Source organism: Phoenix dactylifera, chromosome 1, assembly GCF_051530095.1.
Source record: "Phoenix dactylifera cultivar Ajwa chromosome 1, Ajwa_hap1_PhDact_Kaust_v1.1, whole genome shotgun sequence".
In the NCBI taxonomy this organism is placed as follows: Eukaryota; Viridiplantae; Streptophyta; class Magnoliopsida; order Arecales; family Arecaceae; genus Phoenix; species Phoenix dactylifera.
In genome coordinates, this window is record NC_143190.1 from 60,188,162 (window position 1) to 60,205,124 (window position 16,963).

The window sequence follows — 16,963 nt, forward strand, 5'->3', positions numbered from 1 at the left end:
TTTTTGAAGCACAATGTAAATACAAATTGATAATGTAAATATAATAATATTTAACAATATGAATATTTTGAATGATCCATTTAATTGTGGCAGGTGATTTTTGCTAATAATGTATTTGGTAAATGTATACAAAAATTTAAATTTTTTTTACATATTTTCTTAAAAAAATTACTTTAATGATGCTTTAAAGCATCGGTAAAAGACCAAATGCCGATGCTTTTAAGCATCGGTGGAAGCTACAGTGGAAGCCAAAACCCGACGCTTTTAAGCTTCAGTGGAAACCACGGATAGTTCGCTGCTAAATAGCGTCGGCAGAGCATCGTTTTTTTATAAAAAATTATTTAACGATGCTTTAAAGCATCATTAAAAGACCAAATGCTGACACTTTTCCAAACTGTCGATAATTAAAATTTCGATACTTATGCTTTTGCGTTGTTTTAGAAAATGTCAATGATGCCCATAAACGTCCGTATATGAATTAAAAAGTATCAGAAATGGTCTTCTTTGTTTTTTTTTTTTTTTTTTGGCCGTAGTGGTCATTTCCGGAGGCAACGAGTCGGAGACCTTTGGAGGACCAGCGGAGGCCGTCGATGCAGCCGGAGAGGATATGAAACTCCTTCTTGAGGATGCAGTCGCCGTTGCGGCCCTAAATCCGGCCGTGTCAGAGACGTTGGCGAAGGCGGGTCGTTGGGGGAAAGACAGGCGATAGCGGCCTGATAGCCTTGCTCGCCCTCGATGAACACATCCAGTGGGGCATCGAGGTGGAGCATGATAATTAACCGGCAATTGGTGTAGACGAGGGAGTCGTCTTTAGGTCACCCAAGTTCAGGATCCCGCAGCCACGCTCCGTTGATGGTGTGCCCTCATACGTCTCCTATAGCTCCGCTAGGTGGCGCTGGAGGAGGCGAGGGTGGAGAGGAGTCCGAGAAGACGGCGGCAAACGAGGGCGGAGGTGAGGAGGGAGGAGAGACGATGGAGTGGGTCACCGAAAGGTGGAGGCGAGGGCGAAGATGGGGCGGAGGAAGGCATCGGAGGACGGCTAAGGCTAGGTTAGAAAGGGTTGGCGTGTCCAATCTTTACTGGGCTAATGTGGTAGACCAGGTCTACCTAATAATTTCTCGGGGCACCGACGCAGAGTCCATCTCAGGCGACTCCATTAAACCAAGCGGTGTGCATGTTTGACACGCATTGCCTGCAAGCCTTGGTTCTTGACAGCCACTGGTATTATCTTCGAACACTGCATCTATTAATTCCTCTTCAGTTCTCTGTCGGGCGTGGAATAAGTCAAGCAGAGGAGCGCACCTACCTTCATCGACCTCATTAACATACTCTGACTCCCTCTCCTCGTTGCTCCTTCCCCTCTTCCTCCTCTTTAACCAAATCAATTCGCAACAAGCTAGAAGTGTTGTAAAAAAAATTCGGGGAACCTTGACTACTACAGATTCGTTTGTCCTGACCGACACAGCTCAGTCAAGTGGAGACTCTTCACAGTAACAACGCCGGTCTTCCCCTTGACTCCCTCTCCCAAATAAACATCCGATTATAACTAAGTTTTTACCCAGCATTTTATAATCTTTCAAACTTCCTTCTCGTGTTCCCTGTACACCACAGTATTTACCATCGGGATTTATTCCAGTCAACATCACCGTCTGGCCGTCTGGGTCATATATTATGAGATGAGCTTTCATCTCATTAACATTTGATAGCAAATAAATCAACAAGCCGCGTCCAGTCTCACTGAATTTCTGATCCATAAACAGACTTGTGTGCTTGAAAAATACAAAACAATTGAAGTATCAACCGTGTGAATTAAACTCCGTTACTAAAAACGGTGAAGGCTTCGAACTCCCCCCATCCCTGGTCCGTTTCACATTAATGTCCCAACGTTGAAGCATAACCAACCATTGAAGAAGAGGGGCCAAGGCAATTAGGCGGCAAAGGAAAAGCTAAAGCCTCGTCACCACCACCTAACCCTGCACACTTCTTTCTTCCTCATCGATGGATACCAAAACTATGGCGGAAAAGAAGCAGGCGAAGCTCCTCGCGGGCGTGGCACCCCCCCCGGTCAATCCAATCAGCAGCAACGAAGAAGGCGGCGCCACCACCGGCTGGCGATCTGTCCGATATCTTCCCAAGCGCCGGTTCGCGGTCTGGGGATGCGGCCTCACCGTCGCCGTCCTCGGCATCGTCGTCCTTACCCTGTCCCTCACCGTGTTCAAGGTCGAAGAACCCACCCTCACCATGAACTCCATCAGCTTGACGAGCTTTGACGTCGATATTTTTACGGCCGACAGACCCATGTCGCTGAACGCGACGCTTACCGCCGACATCTCGATAAAGAACCCGAACGCGGCGGTGTTCAGGTTCAGTAACAGCACCACCGTGTTCTACTACCATGGGGAGACCGTCGGGGTGGCGTACGCGCCGAGCGGCAGGGTTTCAGCCCACCGGACGGCGAGGATGAACGTGACGGTGGACGTGCTCGTCGACCGGGCGGTGACGCAGATTAACGAGACGTTGAGCCTGCTAAGGGGCCGGGAGCTGATCCTTACGAGCTTCACGGAGTTAAATGGGAGTGTGGACGTGATAGGGATTAACAAACGGGACATATACGTGATGACCAACTGTAGCATGAAATTGGAGGTGTCTCCCTTCTCGCAGAAGATCATTAACACGGTCTGTCTGGCTAGCGTCAACTGAAGGAAGACGGTTTGGGATCTATGCCTCATAGATTTCTAAGTTTTTCTCTTCCCTACTTGTGTGCCGTTGTAGGAGATTTGTGCGTACAAATTATGTTTTGGTAATGCTATATCTATACATTTATATATATTTATATATTCTTAAGTGCAAGGGAAGGCCGAAGCCCAGCATTTATTAATAAAGAAATAATTAAGTAATATAAAGAAGTCTCAAATATATGATGTTGAGGAAGAAAAAAGCATCAAAGTATCAAACAGCAAACAAGTTTTTAAAACTCTCTCTCTGCAGCATTCAGGTCCTTAGAAGAATATAAGACAAGAATTTCCGTTCCCACGCCAGGGTTAAGATTCTTTTGAAATACCCAATTGGAGAAGCCTGCTTCCAGAGATAGATCCTTCAATTTCTATCCTTCCAACGGAGAACTCAAAGTTCCAGTCTTTTTTGAGTTCTTTCTTTACTTTTGCTTCCTTCCAGTCCGTCCCTAGAGCTAGAGTGATGGAATTGTATGTATTTGCGTTGGTTCTGGGAGAATTTTGTTGATTAATAACTTGTTTGTTGTTCCATCAAATAAGTAAATAACTTAGGCCTCTCTGCTTTTGCTTTCAAATTCAGAAAACCAAAAAATGAGCAACAATGAGCGGCACCGAAGCTGAAACCTTATCTTATTTTGTAGTTATTGATGAAATCTTTAGAGCTTTTTTTTTTTTTTTTTTTTGGCTAGACCTTTAGAGCTTTTAGAAATAAAAAATTCGTTGCCTTTAAAAATAAAAAAAAATAAATTAAAAAAATATATACGGACAATGAATGCTATCTTCAACGTCAATTTTTATATAATATTTTATTGATTTAAGAGAGAAGGTGGGAACAGTCCGATATCAGCTCCAACGATCAGCTACTTAAACAATCGTGCCACTGACGCACCGTGTGCTATTCCGTACACGGGGTTTTACATAGCGGTCGATGCTGAGACTCTGATTCGTGAAAAATATATTTGATTAAAGTTTTTAAAAATAAAAAATAGTATTTTTTATAAAAATAAAATTTTTATATTTTATAAAAATAAAAACTTACTAGATATTTTTTTTATCAATTAAAAATTAGATTTTTTTTTAAAAAAAATTACTCTTAAGCCATCAAAAGCAATGATAGTTTTTTTTTTATTTTATCAAGAGTATAATAAATATTTTATACAACTTTTTTGAAAAAATAAATGTACAACTAAATATAAGTAACTCTGCAATATACAACTCTTTAGTAGTAAACCAAACATACCAAAACTATTTTTTTAAATATTATATTTTGAAAAATCAGCTTATCAAAAAATAATATTTTAATTAAAAAAAAAAAAGGATGTGATCCCGGGGCAGTCACAACATTACCATTGATGTGAAGCTGAACTAAGTTCTCTAACTTTGAATTCATCTCCCGCAAGGCTGGAACTAGCAATAGGATGAAACCCAAATAAGAGATTAAATGGGTGTTATCTATGTTTTCTTTCTTTCTTTCTAAAAAGTGCTATTTTGGCAAACATTCCAATTGCACAAATATCCATACAAGTCTTCTCTATATCAATCAATGCGTCATCTTCAGAATTGCATTCTATTTGGTTGCTGTAACTAGGTGTTGGGTGAAAAAATGTATCATCCCAAAAATACAATTAAAGCACCCAAATTCGACAGCAAGACCGAGCTCATTCAAGCCGAGCTTATGCAGGCTGCCCACCTCAAAAGGCTGCCGAGCACAGAAGGCTGTCGAGCTCAGAAGGCCGAGCTCATGCAGGCTGCCGAGCTCAAAAGGCTGCCGATCTCAGAAGGCCGAGCACAGAAGACTGTCGAGCTCAGAAGGCCGAGACCAGAAGGCCGAACACAGAAGGCTGCCGAGCTCATACAGGCTGCCGAGCTCAGAAGGCCGAGCACAGAAGGCTGCCGAGCTCCGAAGGCTGCCGAGCTCATTCAGGCAGAGCTCCGAAGGCTACCGAGCTGATTCAGGCTGAGCTCATGCAGGTTGCCGAGCTCAGAAGGCCGAGCACAGAAGGCCGAGCATAGAAGGCTGTCGAGCTTAGAAGGCTGCCGAGCTCATTCAGGCCGAGCTCAGAAGGCCGAGCTGACTTCAGAAGGCCGACCTCGTCGTCCACATGCTGCGGCCATGCCCTGTAGCAGTCTCACCGCACTATGCTTTACTTGCCGGCCACGCCACGACATATCAACCAGGGACCATACCCTGCTACGACTGTCAACGTCTCACCATTTCCAAGAATGGACTGCACTGCGTGCCATAAACAAGCTTTGGCTGCACGCCATCTCCTCTCATGATGGGAACGGACCATCCACGGCAACTCATTACTTCCACGCCCACGTCGAATCATGACGGTAACCATTAATTCGCCCAGTCACATCACAGATAACCCTGGCACTCCCCCTATAAAAGGGGAGCTTCTTCCTCTAAAAGGGGGCGGCTTCTTCCTCCCAAGGGAGGGCTTCGGACTTTTACATACAGTCCATCTCCTTCTCCAAAATTAAGCCCCCCTCTGACTTAAGCATCGGAGGGCCGGCGCCGGAAACCCCGGCCACCGACATTTTGCAGGTCCTCCGGAAGACGCCGCACGCCAACGTACCGCTACTCTCGCCGGAGCTCCTCCTCCTTGGTCCGCGGCCGCCCCCGGGTCCAATTGTGTTGTGGGATGGGGTTCCAAACTTTAGTCCCACATCGGCTAATCAGCGGAAAGGTCTGTGCCTTATAATGAGGAGGCCTAAAACCTTTCATCACGAGGGCCCTTTTGTGGGACAAAACCGTGAGGGATGCCCAAGCCCCCTGTACGAGCTCCATGCCTGCTGGTGGGTGCGCACCCCGTGCGAGTTCCACGCCGGCGGGGCCCAGAGCGGACAATACCTCGGGAGGGACCAGCCGCTTTCTCTGCTCAGCCGGTGTGCGGGCTGTTGCCGGGGTGAAAATCCCGCAACAGATGGCGCTAGAAGGAGGGCCTCGGCCACGCACAGACCTTCCCGCTGGGGGGCTGTGTTGTGGGATGGGGTTCCGAACTTTAATCCCACATCGGCTAATCAGCGGAAAGGTCTGTGCCTTATAATGAGGAGGCCTAAAACCTTTCCTCACAAGAGCCCTTTTGTGGGACAAAACCGTGAGGGGCGCCCAAGCCCCCTGTACGAGCTCCGCACCTGCAGGTGGGTGCGCACCCCGTGCGAGCTCCGCGCCCGCGGGGCCCAAAGCGGACAATACTTCGGAAGGGATGCAGCCGCTTTCCCTGCTCGATTGGTGTGCGGGTTGTTGCCGGGGTGAAAATCCCGCAACACTAGGCATCCGAACTCAATTCAGGTCCGGGAGATCCAAAGTGGAACTGACTAGTTCCTGATATAGGCTAAATTAGGAAGAAATGGCCTGAGGTGAGTTTGGTGCAAGAGGAGCCGAAATCACTTGAGTGAAGTCCTCCTGCTCGACGGTACCGAAATACCTACATATTGCATCTCATATCTTGTACCAACTTCACCATTGGAAGGACTAAAAACCACTAATCCTACCTATCAACAAAAGAAATAATCAAGGATATTCTTGAAGTAATTGCAAAATGGACAGCTTTTATATCAGTACAGTGTAATTGTGATAATTACTATTTACCAAGAAAACTTCATTTGTCTCGTATTAGCCTGAAGTTTCTCCTTTTTCGGGAAAAAAAATATCTCATAGACGGTCATGCAAATCTAGAACAGAGGAGGATAGGAGCAAACTATCTCCATTTTATCTGGCTACTTTTCTAACTTAACCTAGATGTACAGTTAGTGCTCATGTACTATATAAAAGAGGATGAAACTACAAGGCACTTGAGCTTATTGGTTGTTTTAATTCCTTCAGGATGTAGAACTATGTCACCGAATTTTTTCGGATTACACAATACACAGATGCAGCTTTTTGAGCTTAGATCTCGCTTTGATCTTTGCTGACCGATATCCTTAGTTTTGATGCTAACATCTTAAGCCTGTGCATATGGCTTCTTATTCACTCTTTTTTTGGTAAAAAGAGATTTGACTATATCTTTCCAACTACCGAAACTCCTAAAAACAGTTTGAAAGAAGGATATTCTCTAAATTCTGGTAGAGGGGAAGGTCAATAACAACCCACTAACGCGTGTAATGGTATATGGACAAGCAAAAAAGCATAATTACTTTAGCTCCAAACCTAATGAGTTTGCTCTGCACCCTTAATTGGGAACGTAAACAGAGATACTATCGAAAAAGCCTTGAGAGAAGAAAAATTTTGAAAGGGGTTTCGCCTGCAGACAAGAGGGAAAGGATGGTCAAGAAGCTTTAATCTTTGGCTTTTGGCATTCTTTTGCTTCGCATGACCATGCCACGCAATGCACAGAACCATACTGTTTTCTTGGTCATGTAAAACCTACCTATATGCTAGAATTTGCCCCTTGTGTTTGTCCCTTTACTTGGCAGCATAGGCCTAGGCCGTTGTTTCTCCATGTCCCATTAAATCATTTGTTCATGAGCCTTATCCATCTCGATTAAATCAAAACCTAATCATATATCAATTCATGTTCCATGTCCGGTAGGCAAAGTCAACAAGTCAAAATACTTTGCCCCTTTGTCCTTGGGGCAACATTAGTCCTTTCCTTTTCTATGTCATCAATGACCATTAGTAAGGAAGGCATGCATTCATGAACCTTGAGCATACGAAGCAGATCAGAATAAAATTTTCCATGTCGCATGCGCAAGTGCTAGATCCTGATTGAAAGACTCCCATAGATTTACCTCTTTTAAATGAGTGCAGCCTTGGATTCATATCCATAAGAGAGATTTCTTCTGCAGTTGCAGGGAATAAGCTCAATATTGCTGAAAAGATAAAGTAATAATTAGGTGCATTTCAAGTAATATATTCAAAGATTAAGGTAAGAATATAAGGCCCTTCTCTTATGAATTGATCCTGTTGCGGGGGGGGGGGGGGGGGCTTTGAATTTAATCCCACATCGGCCGGAAAGGTTCTGTACCTTAAATAGGGGATGGAAATCCTTTCCTCTCGAGGCGCCTTTTGAAGGGCAAAACCGTGCGGCGGGAAGGCGATCCCTGCTCTCGCCAAAGCGGATAATACCTCGGGAGGAACGTGGTATTCTTTCTTTGCTAGCTTAATGTGGGCTATGCTGTTGCGCGAGGATCCGGCCAGAGCGCCGTCCCCGCAATAGATCCCAACCAACTCTATCAGTTAATTTAGCATATAATCTACCACATTTTTATAGTTGCATAGATATCTTGCACATCTTTATGAAGCATTGGTGTGCTTGCCGCCTATTGTGCTACCCTGCTAGCTATAACCATGGAGATTAACGATGCAAGGTCTGAGTTGTGGTGTGTTTTGCGCCGCAGAAAAGCTATACACTCTTGATCGTGGCCGCGTTAGCCGATCGCAACGATGGACAGCGCTCCGTTAACAAAAAATGATGCATCATGTATGCTATGCAATCCGATATGACCCGCCATATTCTATTTAATAGCTGTCTATTTTTATGATCAGATGATATAGCATTTATAAAAAAATTGTATAGCTCTCTGCAATGCAAAATATCGGAAGATCTGATTTTTTTTTTTTTTTCCAATCAGCGACTTCCTCTTTCCTTTCCTATTTACACACTTTTTCAGTTACTCCGGTCACACTTGATCAAGCCTTACTAAATGCAATAGTAGATTACAGAGTGTGAATGCGTTCGTCTATCTTGGAATACCATGAGCACCTCCTTGCGTCGCCACCCGTCAAAATATCTCCTGCCGCCTCTCCACTCGAGTACAGAAATTCCACTCCCATGCCCTAGAGCCGTGACACCTATTAAAAAGTGACTGTCAAATGTCATGCATTTATTCTGCGAGCGATAAACATCTAAATGACAAGCGAAGTACATTATTAGGCCCATAAAAACATTATATGGGTGCAAAAAAATGTCAATAATTAACGTATAAAGTAGTTAGTTTTGATTTGTCAAAGATAAACATATACAGTTTAAGGAAGATGTCATCGTTCCGTAGCAATGTTAAATTGCACTATTGTCATACTCTTAGGTTATACTTATTAATAAGAAACAAGACATCACCTCATCCACCTGCCATGATACATCAGCCAGGTGGTTAACCTAATTCCACGTATGAAAAAAAGCACCGTTTCACAATTGATGAGTTGACTAATTGTAACTGTATACATTAACATTATGATGACAGGAATACTGGATATTTCGATCTGGAGCCAGACTGACCTTTTTTACCTCGGCTATAAACTAAGGTGAACGACTTCAACCCCAACCAAAAAAAACAATCAGCACGTGTTGATAAGAACTGACAATCCTAAAAACCGACAGTCCTGACAGTTTACAGTCATGGCAACACCACGCTCTGCGTCAGACCTACACTGCACACTGCCCATGTAGACTGACTTTGATATCGCATTCATACTACCGCCCGTTATCTGATTATCAGTACACGCCACGCTAGCCTAGATAACGACAAATCCGACCCTCTTGTATGAAGAGGCAGTCTGAGAGACCTCAGGTACACATACAGTATTACTCATAGAGTCATTCTCTGTTGAAATCCCATTCCTTTCACACTGTCGGCTCGTTATTATGATTTAAGCATTGGAAGATCTCCGCCGAAAACTCTCTAGATTTTTTGTAGGCCACTAGTGGAGGAGACCAGTATCCGAAACGTCAATCAACCTGCTCAAAATGCCTCCAACCAATCTCAAGATCAACCGAGCCGCGCTCGGACTTCAGTCTGGATTCGGCAACAACACATTGAATATGTGAAACTTCTATAAGTTGGCTGGCCAGGAATAACCTGTGATATGTTCTCCTCTGCTTCAAAAGAAATAGAGAATCTGCTTCAAGATTAACACCAACAAAACTCCATCATCACCATGCTTGCTACATTGGTGCTATAGTAGTCAAAAAAATACATAATGACGGCCTAGCAAAGACCAGTGGAGTGCTGGTTCGGTCCCAGAATCATAAGTAGCATCAACCTCACTGCCGGAGATTTTTTCCAAAATGGCTACCGTTTGATTGATCAGCATCATATCCCTTCTTTAGATCGAAACCCAGTTATCTCCAAATACCAATTCCTGGAAATACATCGTGTCTGAGAGATCATGGCATTCTAATCAACTCGATAACAAAACTTTTAACCCCACTTCCCGAATAAGCATTGGTATGAGATTTGATTTACCGAAGGTGGGAGCCATATCCACTGCTGCTCCGAGCCAATAACATCATTAGATCCACTGTGGCCTTGGAGTGGCCGCAGCCAGAATCCAATCCATCCCTTGGTAGAAAGCGAAGGACTTAGAATCCCTTGTTCACAGTAGATCTCACGCGAGAGGACGGTAACCCGAGAAGCAAAGGAAAGCATCCGATTCGCAGCTACCGCTGACCGCGGATTCAAAGTGGACCCTGCTGCCCCCCGACACGTATCGCACTCTTTTACCGATATATAACATATCCGGTACGACTGTATGACGGGATCTAGAAAGCGCTTAGCTTTGCAACGACTCAGTGTGCGAGATGACAGATAGAAGGCTGCTGCCCCCGACACGTATCGCACCCTATTACCGATATATAACATATCGTACCATATCCGGTACGACTGTATGACGGGCTCCAGAAGTGCTTAGCTTTGCAGTGACTCAGTGAGTGAGTTGACAGATAGAAGGCTTAAGAGAGAGAGAGAGAGAGAGAGGGGGGGGGTTGGTGCAATCTGCTTTAACTTTTTGGCGGTCTTCCACCCTTTCCTTCGTCAAGGCTTTTACTGTTTTGGTCCTTGTCTCTACTTTCTCTTCTTCTCCACAGCTCAAAAGAGAGGCATTTCGGGTTGCGGACGACCTAAAACCGAACATATTGGGAGAGAGAGAGCATGTCCAGGTTGCGCCAGTCTTAAATAAGATAATCTAAAAGAGAAGACATCGTTTCCAATGTCCAAAGAATCATTCAGATCTTTGTCTTCTTCCTTCTCACCATCATATCATAACGTGACTTCCCTTGCTCCACTTCAGCTTTATAGCAGACACATATAGCCAAAATAATTAAGAAAAATAAAAGCTTGAGAGAAGGAGAGATATCGGGACGGAAAAGAGAACAAGCAAACAACTATTGACAAAGCTGGGATTGGTCTAATTACAAGTCGTACATCCTGCACTTTTCTTTTGTAAAGCACAAAATAGACAAAAAAAAAAGAAAGAAAAGAAAGAGACACAGCAACTTCACAGGGTACTAAAAAGAGCTCTTTTGCCACGCTTCTACGCCAAAGACGAACTCAAAGGAGCCCTAGGCAATTCCTTTTTTTTCCCTTTTTCGTTTTTCCATCTCCCTTTCTACCTCCTCCGTTCTACCAAAAATTCGAAGAGGAAGTAAAAGTCAACCGGCGTTGCCCAAGCCTTCCAGCGACCTCCCGTCCCCCGGATCGCTCCTCCACCGGACCAACGGCGGCTCAGACTCTGTAACCAATTCTTTTTTTTTTGGGAAAAAAACAGATCAGAAGAAATATATGACTATATAACTAGTGGATACCGCTGGTGAACGTATGCGAATCAATACCTTTGTCGGCATTATACGAACGCTTACAGTGGGCGATGGCGCTCTGAATCCCGTCTTGCAGCTCGAGAAGGGAATCGTCCCGCCGCCGCCGTGGCGGTGACCGGACCGCGGCCACTGCCGACGAGGCCGACCGGCTCTTTCTCAAACGACTAGCAACCACTCTTAGCCCCTCCGGAATATTCCCCCCTTGTAGCTTCTGATTCTTAAACGTGCCTCCTGCCGCCGTCGCCACCGATCCTCTTTCTCCATCGGCCTCGGCGGCGCTCACCTTCACGGCGCTACTGGAGCTAAGCGGCCCGGAGAACCGGAGCTTCTCGCCGTAGCGCTTCGAAACCCTAACGTAGAACGGCTTGATCTTCTTGAGGTACTTCTGAACCACGTCCTTGGTTACTCTCTTCTCCTCCGACGCCGGCGAGCCGTCGTCGGCGTGGAATTTCGCCGACCGGCTGCTGCCGGAGCTCTTGGAGCTGTTGTCCCGTGTGAAGAGCGACATGATCGGCACCTCCTCCACCTTGAATTTGATAAAAAACTTGCGCTGGTGCCGCTTCGCGAATGCCGCCGTCGGCGCCGGAGAGGCGACATTGGGCTCCGCCGGCGAGGATTTGGTCTTCTTGAGCCTGAACGCAAAGACCCGGAGCTTGGTGGCGGAGCGAAGGAGGAAAGCCCGGAATTGGGGCTTGGAGCTGGGCACGGAGGGCTCCACAGGAAGAAGACGCCCTTTGAAGAAGATATCGTCGGAGGGTGAGAAAGAAAGGCCACGATCGGGCCGAAACCTGCCGCCTGTATAACTTTCCTGCGATGGCATGGCGAAATTGAGCTCTTTCTCGTCCTCTTCTGACTCAGATTCCGAAGCGGAGTAGTCTTTGTAGTCTTTCCCTCCTCTCGCCTCATCTTCGACGGGAACAGTGAACTCGAGGTCGATGAAAGAGCCATCTTCCTCCGTCTCGCCGCCGTCGTCGTCCGACCCGGCTGAGGAGCGGAGGATGGCGGTGGCGATGGTGGTGGTGGCTCGGGAGGAAGCACCGGAAGCCGAGGGCGGTGCTCCGCCACCGCCCTTCCAGTTCCTCAACAAGCTAAAGAGTTCCATAGTCGAGAGAATTAGTACAGCTGAGAGCAGAGCTAGTTTAGCTCTACGTCGCTGGCTCGCGTTCTCTCTCTAAAGCCTTTCCGGATGGAGGAAGGCATTTTAAGAAGGATTTTGGGTGGCAAAATAATAAAAAAAAAAAGTAAGAAAAAAAAAAAAGTGAGCTCTGTGGGGCCAAGTTTGGGTGCGACTCAGAAGTCTCGTCACTGATTTGATTGGAGGACACAAAGTGGGGCCCTTGCTTAAGTCAGTGGTCGTAAGAATGGAAAAATATGCTATGCGAGAATCCATGCAACAGTTCTATGCGTTATCGACGATCGGCCTTCCAGTTATGTCCTTTCTGGAAATTGGACGGTGGTGATCTGAGGGAAGATGGATATGTTCGCATAGGAATTCCGTCACAATTCTTTTTGGCTTCGTCTGAGTTGTTGGGGTGCGGTTTGCTGGGTTATGTTCTTTTTTGGCGTCTGGGATACGCACGCGGAGGGGGGGGATCACGTAGCGGCAATCGGGCGTTAAAATGGAACGGGATTTTGTACGGTGGATGATGAGATCACGGATTAGGAGCAGATAAATCATCGTGATCGTACGCTTGCGATGCAAGTATGGTTAGTCACCGTCTGATCCGTGTGCCATCAGTAAAGGTAAAGGTGGAAGGATTCTGAGAGCGTGGGGTGGGGGTGCGGAGAAGCTTCACACAAGCGGACTAAAGGGGTCTTTTTTTGTCGAGAAACAGACCGTGGATGGTGATGTCTTCAGCTTTGTTTGATGAATGGGATGGATGAGGAATGGTGTAACTTCTCGTACATCCGCCGGTTCTCATCTGATTTTAAGATTCTGGAGGTAGATATCAGGGAAATATAATTAAAATTATTATAAAATTTGTGAAAATAAGACTTAGTTTCTATTGAGGAGTGCAGCTTCTCTCAAGTACCCATTAAATGCTTTCATGCTCGTAATCGATATAAATCGTTTCCACACCTTTGAATTTAGTGGGATGCATGGTAAGAGGTCCATTTCAACCAATCGACAAAAGAGGCCTTCCTTTTTTTTCTTTTTTGTATAGCTATGAATTCGACACAAGCTGGTTGAAAATTCAACAATCCAAAAGGTAATCTGATCCATACTCACAATCATATTGCACTTCAAAATCAAAATTTAATACTTTGCGAACCGTCGCATTGGATATTCTATCCATTTTTTATTTATTTTATTTTTTAATATATATATATATTAAATTTTTTTAATATAAAAAAGACTTTTTTATTATATTTAAGAGTTTTAGGATATTTTTTAAAAAATATCTCAATTTTCAAATAGAAATTAAATTTTTTTCATGAAATATAAAAATTTTATTTTTATAAAAAAATATTTTTTAAAAAAATTAATCAAACATGAGGTGTTTTTTTTTAATTGACCACAACGAAACGACTCCGAGCAACGTGAGCGACTTTTCTGAACTCACGGGCTGGGGGATTTATTTTGGCCGTACGCTTTGTAAGTTAATATATCAGATTGGACCGTAGACTTGGCTGCTGCACCAATCCGAATCCCTCTCGCAACTGGATCATTTTGGCGACCAGACAGCCATAAAAAAATCCAACTGGTCCTTCTATCTTTACCCTCCAAATAAAAGACTAAGCCTTGGAAATCATAGACTCATATTAACCGGTATCAGCCCACACGATAGTCTTTGATATCACGCTCCCTTGTTTATCTGAATTCAATATCTTAATGAAGTACTGATGATTCTTATCATTTACTCAATGTTGGGAAGGTCTGAAACCCCCCCCCCCCCCGAAAATTTGAGCATTCATAGGTGCAGGTGACGTAGCTCCAACCCAAGTCCCAGTAACTTTTCAGTAGCTCTCTCTGCTATAATTTGACTAAAAGGTGACGTAGAATAGGTTTCCCCCAGTAGGTAATAGGCCAAAGGGATCGATCATGAGGTCCGCTGCTGTAGCCTGGTAGGTCTATTTTCGTCCAAGACAAGACACTAGGCTTCAGAATGGAGGAGTTCAAAAAGTGTTATGATTAGATTTGGAGGATTTTGTTAAGTGCTTCCTCTCTGCAACCATTCCTAGCTTGAAATCCTAATCAAAACCAGCCGTTTTCTGAGGAAGTTTCACGGCAGCAACAGAGGGTCCGACAGGCTGACACCTACTGTCTCAGGAGAGACCAAGCAGAGCTCAGGCCACCGACCCACTTTAAGTTTGATGGATTGGACCATTCGAAAGCAGAACAGTAAGTGGGTTAGGTAGGATCAGACCAACACGAATCTGGAGAATAGGTCTACATTTGGGTTGTAGGATCCACCTCAGGGTCTAGTAATGGACCCACTCCTCTAAGGCGCGAGTTTGGTTGGGCCAAGTTCTGGAGAAAGTGGAGCAGGCTCAACTTGGCCTGACTCAATACTGTGAGAACAGGGTCAGAATTTGAACTTAAGAAGTCAAAAAACAAGGTATGGTCCAGTTCGCATCTGAGTGCGAGCTGCACCAGATGCTGGGGAGACAGCTCCCTGTCGACTAATATGTCCGAAAGTCGGCATAGATAGAGGGGTGGGGCTTCAGAATGGGGTTTTGGTTGGAGTTGAGGACTGGGACCATGGATTCATTGCCCAGAGTTCAAATTGGATACTTAGTCTTTAACTCGAGCTGTTTCCAGTTAGGCTTCTTTTCCCCAGCAGGATTGTGTTCCCAAGTGATGTACATGTACCATCCCCCCTAAGCTTTGCCAATGTTTTCAAATGATTGTACTTCAATTTCCACTTCGGGAACTTTCCAAACTTTTAAATTCCTCATGTGCTACTTCGGGAGTTTTCAAAAACTTTCGGATTTTCATTGCACTTGTTATTTTTCATGCCCGATGCTTATTTTTGGAGAAGTTATTGGTTGGAGCAGATCTCCTAGCTCAGCTGTCGATTAGTCTAACCGCAAGCTAATAGTCACAAAGACATATAAAAGAGAAATGAAAAAAAAAAAAAAAAGATGGACCTGATCTAACTAAAAATTTCACCATTAAAAGCTGCAGAGATGGCAAAATAGAATTAAATGTGAGGACCCTCCCACCACCGCCACCACCTAACAAAAAAAAAAAAAAAGTATGCGTTACAATGTTAGAATAAGGAAAAGGTATTTGTTTGAGTTTATGAAATTTTCATTTGGCCAAATAATTGGATTGAGAAGGGACAAAAGGGGTATTTCTCACGTCAACCCCCTCATCTTTGGTGACCTGAGATTTGGACAGGTTGCTACCTTGCATCTATAATAATAAGGTCAGTTACCATATAGCATGAAGTCTTCGCATTAATTCTGCATATCCAATTCTTTTCATATATCATAAACCAACATAAATTATCTGAATGCGGCCCTCCAACATATATGTCAGCATATCCAATCTCTGTTCTACAGGACAAATTTTTGAGGTCCTATCTGCATGGTTTTCTACGGCATCCATGGTTAACAGCACTAGAGAAAAAAAAAAAAAAAAGAGTGAAGAGAAGGAAACAACGGAAGGAGAAATCCAAGAGAGCTTGAGAAACACTAGAACTTCAAGGAAAATAAATTCTGAAGCAGCAGGTTCTTGATGGGTCACTTCTTCCTTCTATTCCTTTCTCTTACACTTTCACTGATACGGTCTTATTACGTGGAAACATCAAGACAGGACCTAAACATCCCAACCAGAGCAAGGAGAAACTTCGTTAACAGGCAGCAGGGGCACTTGAATTGCAAATCACGGATGCCAATTTACTCCACAAGGTCACGACAATTGGCAAAAAGCATATACACACGCAATGATTAACGTCTTACTTTTCCAAGATGGCATCATCCGGCTGGACGCAGTCAATGTGGTGAGGCCCCCTGCAGGCCTAAAGGTTTCGGCCGCAGAGGATTCGGCTCAGACACCACGCATGACTGCGACCTTGACGAAAAGATCCGTCACATCCGTGTCCCATCATCTTCCTTCTGACATGAAGCCCGAATAAGCATCATGGCTTTTTGGAGAACTTGGGACGCATCATGAACCCACCGATGCTCGGTTGCTTTAAGGCTGAGTTCGGTTGTGGAACGATGATGTGGAGAAGCATGGAGAAAAGGGCTCGCAACGCTGCTGGATTTCTAGAATCAGAAACAGAGTACAAAAAACAGGTGACTCACGCCGTGCTTTCAACCGTGTTTTCTCATTAATAATGGGGGCTGAAAAAACAAATTACCAAGGAGAGGATACAGTCCCTTCCTACGATCCTTATACAGGATCATAAAGACATCCTAACCTTTACAACAATTGGACTGAAAGAAAGCTAAATCCAAACCAACAAGATTCCTAATTCCAACTTAATCCAAATCCAAAACAAACTTAATTCACCAATCCACAAAGACTCCACATTCGGTTCAACCAAAATATAATTCTAAAACAAAAAGAACTTCTAATCACCCCTCCATGTTTGGGTTTCAATGATGTTCATGCTCCAGGATCAGCGTCTTCATCCCTATCATGCTCTGATTTACAAGGATCTTCCATCTCCAATGCTCCATTCTCCTGTTCCGCGGTTCTTGTTCGACGGAAAGAAGATTCTATTCGATGGGGAAGGA

General features: G+C 44.5%; 2 protein-coding genes across 2 annotated transcripts; one reads left to right on the plus strand and one right to left on the minus strand.

Annotated features, from left to right (window-relative positions):
* The first annotated feature begins 573 nt into the window (after nucleotides 1-573).
* LOC103722246 (late embryogenesis abundant protein At1g64065-like) lies at nucleotides 574-2,838 on the plus strand. Its single transcript, XM_008812720.6, has one exon. The coding sequence runs from the start codon at nucleotides 1,999-2,001 to the stop codon at nucleotides 2,698-2,700; it is 702 nt and encodes a 233-aa protein (XP_008810942.5). The 5' UTR covers nucleotides 574-1,998; the 3' UTR covers nucleotides 2,701-2,838.
* A 7,973-nt stretch (nucleotides 2,839-10,811) lies between these two features.
* Nucleotides 10,812-12,465, minus strand: LOC103722245 (putative membrane-associated kinase regulator 2). The gene is made up of 2 exons (XM_008812718.6): nucleotides 11,288-12,465; nucleotides 10,812-11,199 (listed from the first exon to the last, which is right to left on the minus strand). Exons 1-2 carry the CDS (start codon nucleotides 12,372-12,374, stop codon nucleotides 11,108-11,110), a joined length of 1,179 nt encoding a protein of 392 aa, XP_008810940.4. The 5' UTR covers nucleotides 12,375-12,465; the 3' UTR covers nucleotides 10,812-11,107.
* Between the last annotated feature and the right edge of the window lie 4,498 nt (nucleotides 12,466-16,963).

Excerpts from the sequence above, each read along its gene's own strand:
- LOC103722246 (XM_008812720.6), top strand. The coding sequence starts at position 1,999 with ATGGATACCAAAACTATGGCGGAAAAGAAGCAGGCGAAGCTCCTCGCG.
- LOC103722245 (XM_008812718.6), bottom strand. The coding sequence starts at position 12,374 with ATGGAACTCTTTAGCTTGTTGAGGAACTGGAAGGGCGGTGGCGGAGCA. Across the intron at positions 11,200-11,287 it reads TTCGTATAATGCCGACAAAG|AATTGGTTACAGAGTCTGAG; the intron begins GTATTGATTCGC and ends CAAAAAAAAAAG.